Source organism: Equus asinus, chromosome 24, assembly GCF_041296235.1.
Source record: "Equus asinus isolate D_3611 breed Donkey chromosome 24, EquAss-T2T_v2, whole genome shotgun sequence".
Lineage (NCBI taxonomy): Eukaryota > Metazoa > Chordata > Mammalia > Perissodactyla > Equidae > Equus > Equus asinus.
Window position 1 is genome coordinate 31232077 of NC_091813.1, and position 20337 is coordinate 31252413.

The window sequence follows — 20337 nt, forward strand, 5'->3', positions numbered from 1 at the left end:
TGTTTCTGTGGATGGCTCTGCATCATTCCACCAGACTGCTTGTCTGAATCAAATTTGCTTCAATTCATCACCAACGAAGCAAGGAATAAAATAATCAACATTTACTCTCTCCTTACACTGGTACTGAAAACAGAACAACAACTAAATGTTTGTCAGTTTAAAGATTGTCGGCTACCGTTCTCAGAGCTGTGTCCCTCAGCTCATCCAGGGCTTGAAATGCTGTACATGGTTGGGTGCAGCAGTGGGTAGGGAATGGGACTGGGAGGAACCTACATATGTACTTCAAATGTATGGTCCCAGGTCTTCATCATCATCATCATCATCATCATCACCATCATCATCATCTCCATCACCAATTCATATTATGTGTGTTTGTCTATATATGAATAATGTATGAAATTACCATCCACTGGCTTTTCATTCTCTGAAATGCAGCTTATTGATTTGTTGCTTTTAAATGAATTATTTTGGAAACTCCGTCTGACTTCATAACGCTATTCCTTTAATAACACTTAGGGGAAATGGTTACAATAGTTTGCTCTATAAGAACTAAGCAAACAACACACAGATCAAAACCTTTTTGTACTGCGGAACACCACGAAAGAATCAGGTAACCAGTTTCGGTCAACTAAGAATGAAGCAAAAATCACTTCTTGATTCAATACATATTGAAAATCTTTTACAAATGTGTTAGTTTGTATTCTTAGCATAGTCATGTTACCATATTACACATATCGTATTATTTTATTATTAATAATTGTGAAATACCTCCAGAAAAAGACACTGAATTCATATATATTGACCCAGGGTTGTATCCTGAAAAGAATTTGTGTATTTTACTTAAGTCTGTGCTATTAACATGCTTTTTGTATTTTTTCCCCCTAAAAGTAAAGCAGGTGGCCTGGTGAGTCACATTTCAGTTAAAACAGATTTGCTATAGCTCACTTGAACAAACTTCTTGACTTTAAAATGGGATATTTCTTTATAAATAATGTTCTAGTGGATGCATTTTCAATTCGCTATAATCTCCATGTGATAAACTGACAGTAGCAAAATGAAGGATGTCCTATTAAGGGCAATACATATAATAAGAATTACTTTACATAATTCCATCATTATGGACTATTCCAGGATAATGATTCTGATGGGAAGTCATATATTTTTTGAAGAGCTTATTTAGAGGACGCTTAAATTTAACAAGTTACAAATTTAAATCTCCAAAATATAGAATTATAAAACTTTTCCACTAGAAAATCCTGAAACAGCACTCATTTCTTAATCATGTAGAAATTGCTGGTTTAAAATTGCCAAGAATACAACGAATTTGCTCAAGCTTGAAAACTCAGAGACAAAACTCATAACTTACTTTGTATTGAATATTTTGCTACTATCAATGCAGCAGCTTCTATAATTTATAAGATAATGAATTGACTCTGTTAAAAAAAACTGTCTTGGATATCAAAAGCAAAATATTACTATTGGTCTTTCTGACACTTACTAATGCAATCGCACTAAATAAGTTTAGCACTTTTTTGAAGGGAGAAAAATCATAGAAATGCATTAAATTTCTACAACTTCCACTCCTTACAATAGCCACAAAAGTGTGCATGTCTTCATGCATACGGAAAATAAATACTTTTCTTCAAAATAATAGGATGGAACTAAATTGTCTCAGGAATGGCTATCTGTATGAGTTTTCTCAGGCTGCTATAACAAAGTACCTCACACTGGGTGTCTTAAACAACAGAAATTTACTTTCTCACAGTTCTGGAGGCTGGAAGTCCCAAATTAAGGTCTGGTCATGTTAAGATTCTGATGAGGGCTCTCTTCCTGGCTTAGATGTAGATGGCGGCCTCTTGCTATGTACTCACGTGGCCTTTCCTTGGTGCATGAGCCTCGAGAGACACTAAGCTCTCTGGTACCTGTTTTTATAAGGACACTAATCCTCTAGAATCAGGGCCCCAACTGTATGACCTCATTTAACCTTAATTACCTCCTTATAGTTCCTATCTTCAAATATAGTCACAGTGGGGGTTAGGGTTTCAACATATGTATTTGGGGAGTTGGGGGGGCCACAGACAATTCAGTCCATAACAGTATTACAACTGAGATATTGCACAAATTAATTCTTTCTTCCCAGATACTTAAATATCATTATCCACAAGTAGTAATTCTGTAATCAATGAATCTAAGATTAAGATGTATTAAACTGAAACTATGAGGGACTACTTAAAATAGCTTATACTACGTTTCTCTCAAATGTCTACAAAGAATTCTTCCACTGAACAGTACGCAGATCAACCTGACACTGTAACCCCAACATAAGCATAAGTAGTTCATTACAAATATTTATAAAATCAGAAAAGGGTAGATTTGACAACTCCCAAAGATACTGACGCTACAGGGCATGGAGCTGGGATGAAGATGAAGGTGTAGAGATGAGGACACAGGTTGCTTAGGGGGATTTCTTTACACATCTTTCCTTCTTTCTTTTTTTGAGGAAGAGCAGTGCTGAGCTAACATCTGCTGCCTCTCCTCCTCCTCTTGCTGAAGAAGACTGGCCCTGAGCTAACATCCGTGTCCATCTTTCTCTGTTTTATATGTGGGACGCCTGCCACAGCATGGCTTGATGAGCAGTGCACAGGTCTGCACCCGGGATCCGAACCAGTGAACCCCAGACCACGGAAGAGGAGCATGCAAACTTAACCACTGCGCCACCAGCCCAGCCCGCTTCATATATATTTTAATTGAGAAACATCATGGAACAGCTATGTGCTGTAGTCTTAAGCAGTCAAAACACTATGTAAAGGAAAAAATATTAAAACAATATATGAAAAGCTAGCGTCATGCACTTAAAATAGTAGTCCTAAGCACTAATAAAAAAGATCTCAAATCTTGGTCTCTGTGCTTCTACTATATTCAATGTCATATTAAAAGATAGAAATTGTCTATTTTCAGCAGGCTTTCAAAATATGAAGAATTGTAAAAGTTTTCAAAATTAAAGGTTAATTTGCACTGTAATATTTTATAGTAAGATTACTTTAAGCTTTTGTTCTAAATCTATTTAAATACCAAGTTATACCTGAAACTCATTTGAAGAATTTGAAGATTTTCAATATATCTATAGTTTCAAGACCAGATCACAAAATTTTTATACTTGAAATCATCTTATGTATTCATTGCATAATTTAAATAAAATTTTATTGAACTTGAATTAGACCAATCCTTTATAGTTTAATCCTGATAATCTTAGAAAGTCTCTTTTCACATTACAATATACAAAGAATTGGTGTATTTAATTCAAGAAACTTACTAAGCATGTGACCTGGTCCCAACATGCTACAGAGACTAGAGAATAAGAATAAAGATGCCACTATTTTCTTACAATGTGAAGTCTAACAGGAAAGACAAACGTTTCACAGATAATATGTGAAAAATGTTATAAAAAATGCATGAGATACTTACTGTAAGACCATATCACAGAAAGATGTAATTTTCTCCTAAATATCTCTTGCAAGTTTGGGATGTGGAGAGACTATGAATCTTTACATGTAATGTGGTCAGCACATATTAACTAATCAACAACTACTAGTTGTCAGTATTAATGCCAACACAGTTGCATTTGCCATAATAAAAATTTTATTGAAATAGTATTTCAAAACAATCATCCTTATATATATGTTGTAATACTGATATCCACTAAAGAAAATCTATAAATGTATCTACTTGTATATTTTAAAACTAATGGAATCACAAAAATACTTGAATTTCAATTAGAAAATTAAATTTCACTAACATAGTCTAAAACTCCTACTTGGTAAGCAAAGGATATAAATTTCTAAAATGTCATGCCTCATGGCACGAATCAGCATGACTGAGTCCTGCTCTGCCTTTCAGATCCATTACGTTTATAAAATAATGAGAAACATAACAGAAACACGTATTTTGAACAGTTTACTGCTAAAGGAATCTAATTCAGTTGATTTTTCTGCTGTAGATTTCATAAGTGTGTGGATGTACGTATGTTTTAACAACACGAACCCTATTCCTACAAATGTGTTTGCTGTTGTTGGTGGTGGTTTTGGTGTTTTTTTTTGCATTTATATCTTGTTTCACCTCATGGAGATTACTGCATTTAATATTACTTGATATAGTAAATACTCTCAAACGAGAAAATATATTTTCTTAACATTATGCTCCCTTAAAATATAAATCAAGTTTATAAATTCCTAAGAAATATCAAAATATGTAAACTTAGATGGAATTAATTTATTTTACTTAAAGGACACCTGACTTGATGGCCTCCCATTTTAAATCATTGAAAAGAGATGATCTGAGTTAATTTATGAGAAAAAGTCACAGCTGAGTCACATTAATAAAAGTGAGTGAACATAGTTCTGACAAATACAGGAAATGAATCTTGGTATTGTCCTTTTTTTGTATAATTTTGCTTATGTATAATGTTATATAACTTTATGGTTATATTTCATTTGGAACACTATATAAACATACAGCTAAGTAAAGGGAATACTGAAGGAAATATTAATTTTGACAGAGAAATAAGATCTGGGCATTTGAAAACATATGGGAAATTAGTCAAATTAAGATATGCAGTACTTTTAAAGTTTCTTGAATAAGGGCAATAAAATCATACCCAGAAGGCAAATACTATAGTTACCAATGTTCTCTCTCTCAGAGATTCTATTTGTTATTAATATCATCAAGTAATAACACTTCTTAGTAGGTCCCCTTTTCATTGAACAGTAATTTATTACCAGGCCATTGAACCAATCTGCAAATACTCTGTAAAGAATCGTATAGCTAAATTCTTTAAGATAGCAGTCCATAAGATTCCATAATGCTTAATAAGTCTGAGGTAAGCAGTGTACTTGATTGCAATAATCTGGGTTACTCTTGTATGATTTACTCTGTGACCTTTGGAAAGTGATATATTCTAAGCTTCAACTTTTTACCTGTAAATGGTATTAATACTTATCTTACCAATGACACAAATTTACTTCAAATTTTAATGATACAATGTGTATGTAAGTGCTATATAAATCATTCATTCATATACAACAAAATTGATGGTGAAAGAAAGAAAATAGTTCCTTTTGATAGAGACTCTAAGATATCTTTGAAGAGAATTAAGATGTTTCCACATTATGATGGCAGATTTGCTGATTCTTTTCCTATTTTCAGAAAATGTCTTCTGCATACTTTTATTCACAGGAAGCAAGGCTAAGCAAGATATATATATATATATATATATATTTTTTAGCAAACTATTTAATACAGCAAATGCTCTGTTTACAAGTTTAAAACTTAACCCAAGATCAGTCTTATCACTCGCCTGCTCAAAAACATGCAGGTTTCCCCACTTTCTATCAGTCTTCCTACAAATAAACTTTCTCATTAGGCCTTCCCACAAATCTTTATTCATCCAGTTTACACCACTATTCTCTAAACACACTCTGAGTCTTGCTTCTCATCCTTTTGCATGAGCGAAGTATTGGTAACGGGTGTTCTGACAGACTGCCCACATCCCCTGAGTGAAGGACTGAAGAACTTCCTTGTCCAGCTACTGAGACGGCTGCCAGAAGGCAGACCTCAGTTCCCTGCTCCTCTTTAGAATTTCCTTGTCTGAAAATGACACCTTGCTTCGGCCAATGACCGGACAACACAGAGGCATAAAAGCCTGCTACTCTCTCTTCACCTCCGGACAAACTGAATGCCCCTCACTGGTGGAGAGCTCCCTGTGGGGTTGGCTGGAGATTCCAGTGAGACTGCATCATTGCTCAGCTTCCCCTCTGCTCGGTGCTGCTCCCTTCCCCTCTCTGCCAATGGCGCTGACCCCAGTGCATGCCCTAACACAGCCCCTGCGCACTAACCTCCATCTACGTGGGGTCTGCTTCCCCGGGAGACCAATTTGGGAACTATATCTTGCTTTAAGAGGCTACAATTTTCATCCCTAATTCCTTCCCAATGCTTTGTAGAGAATGAGAACAGTTACAATCCCATTAAAAATCACAGAACCTGTATGCACATTAATCTGCTGTCAATAATTTGCAATCGACAGTGAACTGCGCAATGGTATCGTTTGTATAGGGTTTTGACTTTGTCCATTTAATGATGGACGTAAATGAGCTCTTAGAAGTCTGCTGTCCTACGTGGAAGCAACCTAAGTGTCCAGCAACAGACGAATGGATAAAGAAGATGTGGTACATATATACAATGGAATATTACTCAGCTGCAAAACAGAACAAAATCATTCCATTTGCAATAACATGGATGGACCTTGAGAGAATTATGTTAACTGAAATAAGCCAGTTAGAGAAAGATAATCTGTGTATGACTCCACTCATATGAGGAATTTAAAATTATGGACTAAGAACAGTTTAGTGGCTACCAGGGGAAAGGTGGGGTGGGGGATGGGCACAAAGGGTGAAGTGGTGCACCTACAACACGAATGACAAACATTAATGTACAACTGAAATTTCACAAGATTGTAACCTATCAATAACTCAATAAAAAAAAAAAAAAAAGAAGTCTGCTGTCCTAAACCTTTCCATTACTTAGGAAGACTAAATGAGTCCAAAGAAGTTAATGACTCAATTTTGACACTCTGCTTCGTGTACATTTTACATTTAAAAAATACCAGAAACATAGTAAGTGTTCAATAACCAGTAATGCTTATCATCACTGCCATTATTATAATTGTTGTAGTACCCTAACAGTCTTACACTCTTTTTTTAAATTCTAATAAATGTAACTGGTATTAAGCTAAAAGCTCATTTTTTGGGGTTTTCTTTTTTTTTTTTTTGGTGAAGAAGATTGTCCCTGAGCTAACATCTGTGCCAATCTTCCTCTATTTTGTATGTGGGATGCCACCACAGCATGGCTTGATGAACAGTATGTAGGTCCATGCCCAGGATGTGAACCCTCAAACCCCGGGCCTCCAAAGCAGAGCATGTGACCGTAACCACTATGCCACCAGGCCAGCTCCTAAAAGATTATTTTTTATAATATGAGGAGCCAAGCAGCATGATACTATTTCAAGAGAAAATGCAGGTTCAAAGAGGTGAAATAAGTTGTCTAAAATTAAGTAATTAAGTCATCTAACATCAAATCCTGGTGGTCTAGTAGTTAAGATTCGGTGCTCTCACTGCTGCTGCCCAGGTTGGTTTCCTGGTCATGGAACCACACCACCCATCTGTCTCTTGTCATCCTGTGGAGGCTAGGTGTTGCTGTGATGCTGAAATATGTCACCAGTATTTCAAACACAGCAGGGTCACCCATGGTGGATAGGTTTCAGTGGAGCTTCCAGACTAAGACAGACCAGGAAAAAGGACATGGCCACCCACTTCCAAAAAAACTAGCCATGAAAACCCTATGAATGGCAGTGTAGTATCGTCTGATACAGCACTGGAAGGGGTGCAAAAAAGACCAAGTAGGGTTCTGCTCTGCTGTCCACAGGGTCCATAGGAGTCAGAATTTACTCTACAGCACCAACAAAAAAATATCACATCTTAAGCTTTTTCCATTAATGTCTCAATGTTTTCATTCTTGTATAATCATTTAACTTTTCTTCTGAATGACTAGTTTCCTCATTGGAATTAATTACACAATATTTGTTGTACAGTCAGTACGCAGAAAGAACTGCCTTAGATGGTAGGGACACAAACCAACATAACATGATTACTGACCCGAAGAATAATTGCTAAGTCCCTGAAGTCTCTTTGAGGGAAAGATCAAATATTATAATTTTGTGTCGTCTTTCCTAACAAAGCTAAAAATTGTTTAACTGTTTAAATGATCCAACAGTGAATGAAGGTATTACAGAAAGAGAGAGTAATTTTAGGGTGACCTGTTTTATCAACTCTCACACCTTTGTAGACCATTTTTGTGTTAACGTACCTGGTCTGTGGAAGGAATGTAGTGCCAATTACAATGTTTTAATTGGGGGAGGTCCTCTTGAGGGGCCTAGAGTATGACCTACGAGTCCTCCTTCTGGCAAAATCGCATCTGCTCTGAAGTTCTAGATTGACTGGAATTTTTCTCTGAGGACTCCCCTTCCTTCCACAGACAGAATGAATCATTCCTTCTTTAAGGCTTCTGTATTTTGTTCCTAAAGTTCTACAGCATGCATCACATTATATTCAAGTATTCTATTGTTAGTTGTCTAACTAAATGTATATCTGCTACAATACGGGCTCCTCATAAGGAGATGACCTTCTTTACCTTCCCATCTTCAGCATCCTCCACAGTGCTTGACACACACTACCCAATACAGTTGGCTGAATTAATATTAAAAAAGTAGCATTAAAATAGTCACCTCTTAAGAATACGTTTGTAATTATTAAGACCATATTTGTTCAAGAGAGCCTTCCAACATAAGATCCTAATGCCATCAATCAAATTCATATCCTTTCCCCCTTACTTATATATTTCTTAAATATCTCCAATGTACATAAGGTTGATTTGTGGAACTTTCCCCTTAATAGGTAAATATCACTCCCAAGAAAACAAAACAACAACAAAAAGAATATATTTCAGCCAGCTTGTGTAGGTCATATATTCCTGGCAGTAAATACAAAAATTATCTAAATATGAATAGCACATATTAAGCTTCTCTATACACTTCTCATGTTAAAGGTAATTATTGGTTTAAATAAGAACCTCAGCCTTAACATAACTTGTGACCGGATGATAGTCACATTTTACCCGGGCCAACCAAAACTAATTTCTCCCTCCTCTGATGTTACAACACGTAATTGCCGATTTGGAGCCCACATTACTTCCCCCTACAATGCAATAGATAAAGATTTGTGTGTTTTGCCTTGACAGATTCACAAAGAGATACAGAAAAAGAGGACTAATCAGCATTCATTTTGCTTCAGATTGCCATAAAATTTTCATGAAAATACAGAGTTTTTAAGTTTCTCTAATATTGTCTCATTTACCAAGATAATACAGGAAGGAAGATATTATTTTATCCCCATTTTACTCACGTAGAACTTTTGTGATCCACCCAGGAGTACGTACTTCCTAAGCGGCAAAGCAGGGCTGGAGTACAGGTCCTTAAACACCAACCACTTTGCTCTCCCCTGAGCAAAGGACAAGGGGTCCTCAATCTACTTCCATTTCCGCAAACAGTGCTATGGGGAGTCTTGAGCTCCACACTCCAAACTTAATAGAAAGGGAACTACAGTGTGCACTCTACCTTTCAAACACTGGCTCTTTTCCATCCTTACTCTCTATTCTTGCTCAGACATATGCAGACTCTCTTAAATCTTTTCACACTAGGCATCAGTGCGTTGCTGATGAGGGCCATAACTGACCAGAGACCCAGAATAACTTCATCATTGAAGTGACTGTGGCATAAACCAGGTGGGAGGCGGTGCTGTTTGGCTAATGGAGAATGAGAATTAGAAGGATCGCTGTAGGTTTCCATGGATAGTCATGATCAAGGACAAAGTTTCAAAACATTCCCCCTTGAGAAAGAGCAAAAACATGGGTGACGGTGGGAGAAGATGGGCATACAAATGCAACAGAACAATATATTTCAATGCATTTCTTTTTGAGAGGAGAAAAAGCTAACAGGGTAAATTCATGTGGGTTTTTAGTATTTGAAATGTAGTAGAGACTAGACAATAGGGAATTAATATTTTAATATAAAAGTGCAAACCTAGGTTGATTATTAACTTTATTATATTTGTTCATTTTAAAAATTTTAGTAGCTTTATTGAGGTATATAATTTCCAGACTACAAAATTCACTGATTTTAAGTACATAATTCAATATTTTTTTTAGTATATTTACAGAGTGTGCAACCATCAAATCTAATTTTTGCATATGTAAATTACCTCCCCCTTCAGAAACAAAGCTAGTTTGCTCTTAACCAGAAGACAATCAACGCCCGAAGCCTTTACCTAACTACTGTGAGATACTACTGTGAGATATTTGATGCAGGAATTTATGGAAAATATATGACTTATTTATCCCATGCAGCATTAACTCAAAAAATTAAACAACAGACATTTAAAGAGCAATAAAACAGGTCTCAAAAGCAGCTTTTTTAGCAGACTCTATTCGTGGCATCAGTTTAGCATCTTTAGGTAGTATTCAAAAACAAATTAAAATGTCCCTTCTTTTACTTGATATTAGCAGGAATAAAGCAGTTACTCTAGCTCATTCTATTAATGGTTCCAAAGATAGCTCTAGTGTCACAATCATGAACCTAAAATGTTTCAAACCCGCCCGCTGTAGAGTTATGATGACAAATTTCAATATAAAGCAACACAAGTAAAAATATCTAATGACAACAGCATTTTAAAAGAACAGCAAATAGGGTAAGGGTAAATAAAATGAATCAAACCAACTATCAGTTAAATTAGTTATTTCTTTTGTCCAATTTTTGAAGACTTAAAAGTTTCTATGTTGTTTTACCTCCAGACTTCTGCTTTTACACAGGAGATCTGATTTGCAATAGCCTTTTAAATAAACATCAGAATGAAATCTTTAGAATAAGAACCCACTAATCTGTGCAAAATGGTAAGCATGAGACCATATGCATGGTTTTCCTTCTGCAGATATAATTTAAATAGGTAACATTTTGTTCAATTTGGCGTAGAAATGAAGACTAGATTAGTCTATGTATAGGAATTTGGGATAATACTGGTTTTTGACAGCCAGCCAAAGAGCAAGAAGACCTTGTTATAAGCATATTATGATGCTCACACAACTCAGTACTCCAGTGCAGGTCCCATTTTATTAATGACGATGACAGAACACTTGGCTATATCAACTACATAGCAGCTTCCTTCAGAGCAAAAATTTTCAAAAGGTTGAGAAAGCCCTCAACTTCTCAAACTTCCTTCAGTAATGAGACTTTTTCTGAAGGTTTAGGAAGTCTCCAGTTTCTGAAACTTCCTTCCCAATTTGTATTTTCCAAAACATACTTACCACAGCAAAGAAGGACTGAGGAGGGCATCTCGAATGCCACTAAGAAAATGAGTGAAAATTCCTCTTAGGCTAAGCTACAAGGTCACAATCATCATTGTTATTATATTTGTTAATTCATTTCTTTTGAAATCCTCATGAGATCCCCCAAGTACTTATTCCAATATTATGGACATTAATATGATCACAAATCTACCATGAACTTAAAATTCCCTCATGCAAATTTTAATGCAGAATTACCATATATTACAAATACCACATTCTATGTGGTGAAAAATTGTTAGCACTATGTGAGACAGTGCAGCCAATTCTTTCATTCTTCCCAATTATGCAGATTTTTCATCATGAGCACATACTACACAACAAGGTAAAAATCCAAGAATTACCCTACATCTTATTTTGTCCAATATTTTCACTCTCCCTCCTCTACATCTTTCAACAGAGTTGCTTGTGTTAGAGTATTCTTTACCGGTTTACAATTTACCCCTTTTTATGTCTCCTGTTGGATCTCTGGAGGAGATGTTAATGAGTCTAGGAATGGTTGAACAGGCAACAGGAGAAATAACAAAGAAAAGTTAAAAGTGTGAATAATCAACAAGCTGGAATAATCCAGTTCTGTGGACCCAAGTTCACTAAATATTCAAGCGAGACAACTCACTTATGTGGTCACATTATTCATTTAGTGAAGACAAACACAAAAACATACCTGCTTGACCAGTGGTGATACTGACAGCTGCAAAGAGCCTCTGGGATCGGCTTAGGTCAGAAACTCCATTTACAGCTTCAACTTCGAAAGTGTAATTAGCATGGGCCAGCAGGTCCATGACAGTGACATAGTTATCCTCTAATCCAGTCTGCTGGGGCATATATCCAATGTTACTCCCACAGGGAACACATTCGCCCTGCTCCCAGCTGCACCGCTTACACAATATTCTGTAGGTCACGTCGTTTCTTCCCCCGTTGTCTGCAGGAGGACTCCACTCCAAACTCACTGTGGTTTGGTTGATGTTGAAAATGAGGTTCTGTGGTGCAGATGGAGGCCCTTTGGAAACCAAAAATAAATAAGCAAATAAACAAAAACGGAGAAAACAAACAAAAAATGAACGAAAGGATTTGCGTGGGCATTAAGCTAGTGGCTCAATTACCATACAGAAAACTAGCTGAAATGCTTTCTTTCACATAAACGTTTCATTACCTTTCCTAGAGAAGCCATATAAAAGCCTCCTTGAATTCACTTGGCAAGAGGCTTTATTTATTTTCCATTTAATATGTCAAAATGAAAACAGGATAACAACTGTCTTTGTACTTTTGCCACAGTCTTTAGCTATTTTTCTTCCAAGCAATTAAAAAAGAACAGTTAATGCACCTAAAAAAACAGTTGTGCAGTTGTTTAAAAATAGTTTCCCTTTTAACCATACAAGGGAAAATACATCTATTCATTCTCAACGTGGGAGAATGATTTACAGCCGTGTCTGGGACCGGCTTTGGATTTCGGTCTCTCAAACATTCATTAACTGAAGCACCAAGATGTGAGATTTGCTCTATTTAGTGATGGAATTTTAATTCAGAAACCATTACTTTTTAGTCACATTTCATATCCATGTATGGCTCACATAACTTTTACATTTTATTTAGGATTCCTATTAGATACATGTGAAAAATATTCTTAAAATGCACCCTGATTTTGCAGACATTGAGAATTACACTGAAGATGATGTAAGATGTACCTATTTTATATTATTGTTCAGCCATAATTATCGGCTCATGGAAAATTTTAAAATATTTAATAATAATTAAGAACGTATTCACAAAATCGATGCCTATCTCAACGATGTCCTAATAGAACAGATGAGTAGAAAGGATCTGAAAGTCCCTCTTTCTTTACTATTATGAACTTACTTGTACACGCAACATACGGAGGATCGGACGGAGCCCTGTAATACCCATCTTCACATTCACACCTTGAGGAGCCTTCTTTATCAGAAAAACTGTGAGTAGGACAACGAGAGCACTGAAGATCTTGAGAGGAAGATTTGTAGAACCCACGGCCACAGGCTGGGTATGCAAGAAAAGTGAAAACAGGAACATGAGAGCAAATAAACCATTTTTAAATTTTAGTAGTATTTAGCAGAGAATACAATATGTTTGATTTGTGAAAAATGAGCTTTTTACAATAAAATTTTGTTTTGGTGTATATCAATAACCCAATTTCATAATACTGCATTTTAAAACCAAATAATAAAAACCAAGTGACAGCAAACTTGCACCTGTACTTGGCATCAGTCCAAAGTCTAGAGCTCAAAACTGAGCACAAGCATAATTAATCTAGACAAAATCTTAGGATATTTGATTCAGAGTAACTTTGATTTCAATATAATTAACTTGTTTTTTGATCTGCATTAACACACTTCAAAGGTATGTTTTTGTAATCTAATATAGCTGTAAATTAACTTTTTATGTGTCAATTTGGTTCATATTGAAAAATATTAAAATAATTTTAATTACCTGACTAGAAATAATGACGTAAAAAATTTCATCTGCAAGTGATAGAAATGTATTCCCCCCAAGTTTTCAGGAAACTTCAAGATATAATTTCAACCAATTTAAGTTATAAGGCAGGCTGCTTTCCACTAGGGGAACTTCTTTTGTTACTGAAAATAATGAAATCCTATGAAAAGGAGAAATTTATTCCACCAGAAATAAGGAGAAAGCCATCAATTGTAAATAGATGACAACTGTTTCTTCTCTGCTGGGAGAGGTTAAGGGCACAGTTACGTAACACAGCAACTACCTCAGCAATGAACACTGTACAGAGAATGGTTCCATCATCTCCTAGTGAAGATGCTCTGACTCACCCAGATCCTATTTGTTATTAAAACAGTCAAGTGACCTCGAACCATTTACTATCACTGGACATTTTATATATTTATCTTCAATTAAAATTTACCAAATTAAATTTTCATTATTTCAACAACTTTTTATTAATTGATGGTATTATATATCGAATATGTTAAATGAATTCGATTTACCCTTCACATTTATTAAATGACTATCTAAGTTTTACTGACCTTCAAATTTAATAGAAATTAATATCATATGTATAAAGAAACATTAGTGAATATTGAACATAAATTCACTGATAACTTTTAATTTATTATATTCAGGCTTATTTAATGTTCTTAACTTGGGCATTATTCAGGAACTTCATCACATTTTCACTCTTGGGAGGGGGGGAACAATCCTTTCTAATGAGGATGGTATATTCTCCAGAAAAAAGCTGAGTCTTCTCTACTTTTGTTCGCATGCTGAATATTTAATGCACAATTTGGTATAGCTGAGATTTTGAAATTACATTTTGAGCTTCAAGAAAATAAGGCTGTTTTACACAAACAAGATAGGTCTTTTGCATGACTTAGAAACTTAAAGATATGTTATATTGCAAGAGATAGATAAATGATAGATATTTAAACAGAACTACAACCATCTCTTTGAAAATATCTGATCCACTACTGCCCTCAGAAGCCAGGCTGCCTTTAGTTGGCTTCCCCAATTCATACAAGAGGAAAGCACTCACAATCGTATCAAGCAAAGAAGCTTAATGCCTCTTCTCATGTTCTCAGTAACAATTACTATAAATCCAAGGCACAGGGCGAGTAATGAGATTGATTACAAAATAATATAACAAAAATATAACACCTTAAAATGTTTCTAAAGATATGATCTTGCCACACAAAAGAATATTTAACTGGTAGGATAAGGGATTTAGCATGGATTTCTCAGGTGGAAATTCCTTTCTTTGAGTATTCACTGTATCTTGCTCAATGTATTATCTGTAATTCAATGATCAGATAAAGGATCCATAAAACAGAGAAGGCAATGTTGGACTCAGAACTTGCAGCTAGATAACATTAAGGCCCAGAGAAGTAAAAAGAAAAAAAAAAAAATTAAAAAAGAAGAGAAAGAGACAGAGAGATGGAGAGAAGAGTTGTCTGCTGACAGCCTTTGATGACATTATGTGTGTATTTACTTCTCACAAGGAGAGGACTTTAGGGAGCAGGGAGATGGGGAACATAATGACAACACGATTGAACATGTACTAAGTAAGGCTTCCAGGATTTGTAGGCAGCAAACAACTTAGGAGAATCCATCAGAATTCTCATTCTCCCATTGCAAATAAAAGCGTCTAACTAAAGGCTTAGTCCTCTTTTTTTCACAAACAAGGAGGTGCATTTCTTGCTCAACTTACATGATTTGTAGAATATATATGGTACCTAATGTAGAGAAATTTAAAAATCTTATCACTCAACTTTCAAATTACATTAAATTCTGTTACCACTTTAACAGATGGGAAAACAGATTTGAAGCAAAAGTAACCTGAGTTCTTCAAATAATTCTGTTTGTCTAGGTTAAAACTGGATTTAGAACACAGGACTACTGATACTCAACCATATGCTATTCCACCAGTCTTGACTGCTGAATGAGCCAAAGTTTGGCACTTATTCCATGGGTCTCAAGAGCTTGAGAAACCCTAAAAATTAATTTTCAACGAGTCCCTACTGTCTTCTATTATACACTTTTACTAATTTAAAGCTATTACTTTAATTTAGAAAACTATGAAATAATACCCTAGCACACTACAGGAGAGATATTAAATAGGTATTCTTAATTTTACTATCAATTTTGGCACTGAAGATGCCTGCAAAATTATGGAGTACACATATGGCTATCATTAAATAGATAATGACAGAGGCAATACCAGACATATGTGGTCATAAAAGTCTTAACATTTTTTCTTTGAAGTAATATTCTGTCTCAGTTCAGTTAATCTTGAAAATAATAAGTGGTAACAGGGCAGTTTTCACTTAACCTCTGAGGAGACTAGTAATTTAGAGTTATTAAAAATAAGTAGAAAATCTTTGGAGCTATGATGTTGAGTAAAGCCAAATGAACTGGTGGTTACCAGAGCGAGGGAGGGTTTGGGGGGCAGGTGAAATAGGTAAAGGGGATTAAGAGGTGCAAACTTCCAGTTAGAAGAAGGTAGTCAAAAATACTGTAATAACTTTGTATGGTGATGGACGGTAACTAGACTTACCGTGTGATCATTTCATAATACAGATAAATATTGCATCACTATGATGTACACCTGAAACTAATAGGATATTGTACATCAATTATATTTCAACTTAAAAACAAGACTAAAGCTAAAAACATGCAAAGACATAAGCTGTACTTCTTAGGATAATAGTGAGCAATTGGGTGGTAAGATTTTGGGAAGCAAGTAACAGATGCTCTTAAAATTAAAATTTTAGATGAGACAGCTACATGAAATAGCTAGAGTAAAATCCTCCATGAGATAAACTGGGGTGAAGTGGCACATCTGAGAGTCAACCACATAAGGAAGAATCAGATGAGCTCTCCAACTGCTCCGAAAAAGACTACATGGAAATGAAGGCAATTTCTCTTCTCTATAAATGCAGCTGGTTTTCCAAAAAGCACTAGTAAAAAAGTCTTTGGAGGTAAATGCCTTCTGAAACCTCAAAGATAAATTCCCTTTATACCTAACTATGAAGTATACAAGAATAACTTTCTAGGAAGGGTGCAATAGCAGTTTTGAAACTTTTCTTCCTGTGCTTTATTTTTACATTTGTTCAATAGCATTTGAACGCAAAGCAAACTTTAATGAATAGAGCATGTGTACTATGGGAAAGTTAGTTATGACAAGAAACATACCATGTTAATTTCCTGCCTTTTTGATGTTTTTGCTTTTTTAACTAAACATTTGCTTGAAGGTAATGTTTCACTGTATTGATGAAGATTGGGAATACGTATAAAATTTGTTTTCACTATTTAATTACTTTTGTAAAAATAATCTTTCCCATATTATTTTAGTAATAGTATTTTTCAATGTTACCACAAACGCCTGGGATTGATTCTTTAGACTGTTTTTTTCAGTCCTTAGGGCCTTAATGAATGAAATAACATAAGTCCATTAACCTAGAGCCAAGAACCATAATCTTGTCAGATTTCATACACTAAGCAAGTTTTTGCTTAGTCTTAATGTTTCTTTTAAATGGAAAACTACCAAAGAAAAAGGGAATCTAGGAAGTTCATGAAACTTCTGTTTACTAGATAGGAACAACATTATCCACTGCAATCTATCCATTAAGTTATATTACAATATATTATATTACAAAATCTACTATATTATCTCCTGCCATGCAATTAATGTAAATTATATGTAATTCCAACTATTTTTTTTTTTTTTAAAGATTTTATTTTTTTCCTTTTTCTCCCCAAAGCCCCCCGGTACATAGTTGTGTATTCTTCGTTGTGGGTTCTTCTAGTTGTGGCATGTGGGACGCTGCCTCAGCGTGGTCTGATGAGCAGTGCCATGTCCGCGCCCAGGATTCGAACTAACGAAACACTGGGCCGCCTGCAGCGGAGCGCGCGAACTTAACCACTCGGCCACGGGGCCAGCCCCCAACTATTTTTAAATAAGAATATTGTCCCAATGTAACTAAAGTGTTTCAAATAATATTTGGGATTTAAATTCTTTTAAAAAGAACACAAAAGCAATAGGGTTTCCCATTTATAAACAAATTACTTAAGAGTAATAACATTGCAACAAAATACCGAACACAAAGATACTTAAACAGATGAGAGTTAACACTAAAGCCTTGTGTTCTAATTCTCAATTAAACTCTCCTAACAATCATATATCCCACAGATGTCTTCCAAGAATGTCAAGTGTTTAAGCAACGGGGTGCCAAGCCTTTGCGTATATACTTGCTTGAGGCAGTCTGTGAACTATCAGAGTAACGGTCTTCCAACTTTGTGTTCACAATGAACAACCTTAAAGGCCATCCTACAAGCTTCAAACAAACTTCTCCTCCTCTTGAAGCTAAGCAATTAGTTGAAATGGAGTACATCTCTTCCTTCTGAAAGAGGGTGCAGACATTCAGATTTGCACTTGTTCTTCAGGGTTCTCAGGGTAAGCCTGGGGAAAATCCTATCTGGCTAAATTTCTAAGGATCCTTTCCCACAAACTGGGTATCCCAGAAAATCCACATACTTCTGGAGTTCTTCCACTGCCAAGGAAGATATCCTAGTCCTTAATGGGCTTGCTGTTTTGAAAATGTTAAGCTACAATTTATGTCCCAGACATACCCGACACCATCCTGGACATGAAGACACTGAGAATCCGTATCTTACTCAGCTGTCCTCGTGCCTGCACATTAGGGATGCTTTGAAAAGATACTAATGCCTTTTCTCTATCAAAATAATTGAATCATTATTAGGGCCTGGGCATTTCTATATTTTAAAAGTTTTCCAGGTGTTTAGAATCCTTCATCCTGAAGGTTCTAGGTCTTTTCTCAGACTGTCAAAAGTCTCTAAAGAATGCATGATAATAAAATATTACCACCATAAACGTGATGAGAGAGGTAAAATGAGATATTAGTGAGAAATCTAATAAATTAACATTTTAAGAAGAAAATGAAAAAATTAAAATTTATTAAAAATCCAATCAAACAATAGACAAAGAATCTGAATATATATTTCTCCAGGGAAGATATACAAATGACCAATGAACACAAAAACATTCCCAAGATCATTACCCATCAGGGAAATGCAAATCAAAACCACAAGGAAATACCACTTATACCCAGTAGGATGGCTATAATCAAAAAGACAGAGAAAAAAAGTGTTGGTAGAATACGGAGGAACTAGATTCCTCATACACTGATGTTGGGAATGTAAAATAATGCAGCTACTTTTAAAAAAACTGGCAGTTTCTCAAAAGGTTAAGCATAGTTACCATGTTACCCCAGGTATATTTTTGTTGTTGTTAATGCCATCGAGTTAATTCCGATTCCTAGCGACCCTGTGTACAGCAAAGCAGGACCCTGCCCAGTCTTTTTGCTCCATCTTCTGACCTTCCGGCACGACATCAGACAGTGCTGCTATTCATAGGGTTTTCATGGCCAATTCTTTCAAAAGTGGGTGGCCAGGGCCATCTTCCTTGCCTGTCTTACTCTGGCAGCTTCTGCAAAACCTTTCCACCATGGGGGACCCTGCTGGTATTTGAAATACGGGTGGCAGAGCTTTCAGCATCACAGTAACATGCAGCCACCAGTCCAACAATGGACAGACAGGTGATGTGGGTCCCTGAGCGGGAAACGGACCCACACCTCGGTGGTGAGTGTGTGGAATCAACCACTAAACCACCAGGGCTGGAAGATATACCTAGGTATACACCCAATAAATTTGAAAATATATATCCACACAAAAACTTGTACAAAAATGTTCATAGCAGAAACAATCCAAATTCCATCAACTAATGAATGAATAAACACAATGGAATATTATTCAGCAATCAAAAGGAGTTAAATACTGACACTTGCTACAATATGGATGAATCTTGAAAATATTATGCTGTGTGAAATATCTAGTCACAAAAGATAACATAGTGTATAATTCCATTCGTATGACATATTTCAGAATAGGCAAATCTATAGAGATACAAAGTAGATCAGTGGTTGCCTAGGGGCTGGGGCAGTGAGGAGAAATGGCAAATGACTGTTCCTGGATACAGGGGTTCTTTTTGGGATGACGAAAATGTTCTAAACTCATCTGTACTGATGGTTGTATAACTCTATGACTACACTCTAAAACCACTGAATTGTTCACTTTAATGGGTAAATAATATGGTTTGTGAATTATATCTCAGTAAAGCTGTTATATATAATAAAATTCACTAATAATGCAACTTCGAATCGAACATTTAAGCAAACATTAAGAAAAAATACCAAATTTTATCTGCTGATAAGGTATTAGTTTGCTTTTCTAAAACACATACTCTATATTCATTTATTTTTATCAAGCTGTATTTAGATGTAATAAATTAACTGACATAAAAATCTATATCTCTTTTTTATCCATTTGTTAATTTTAGAGTTTCACAAATAATTTATCTTTTACCCGAGGAATAGCAATTTTATCTGAGTACTTTTATAACTTCAAGGAAATAGATTCTTCTTAATACCAAGCTTATGTTTAGGGAAGATTTTTGATACATTATCTACAAATTGAGTTTTGAGTGAACATCTGAATAGATATTAAACATTCTTATTTTTACCCACATCACTTTGCCAGAAACAAACAGGCTGGTTTCCTCCCCGCCCCCGCAAGCGCTCCCCCATGAGCTAATTGAATACAACTAGACTCAGCTTCCTCAGGTCTTATTCCGTTTCCAGACCTGTGATTTTAAGCACAATTGCACTTTTTCTGAAGGAATTATGTGTATGTGTCTGTGTGTAAAATATGAGGCTTTGCAGATGTTTCCGGCCACAGTTATGCAGCTGCAAAGAGTTTATT

General features: G+C 35.5%; 1 protein-coding gene across 6 annotated transcripts in view; it reads right to left on the reverse strand.

The window, feature by feature from the left end:
* The window catches only part of EPHA7 (EPH receptor A7), a 169430-nt gene that overhangs the window by 95999 nt on the left and 53094 nt on the right, over nt 1-20337 (reverse strand). For all 6 annotated transcript variants that reach the window (XM_044757436.2, XM_014850902.3, XM_014850901.3 and 3 more), the window contains exons 4-5: nt 12862-13017; nt 11669-12004 (exon numbers count right to left, since the gene is read on the reverse strand). In XM_044757436.2, coding sequence (XP_044613371.1) covers nt 11669-12004; nt 12862-13017 — 492 coding nt within the window. The remainder of the gene's footprint in view (nt 1-11668; nt 12005-12861; nt 13018-20337) is intronic.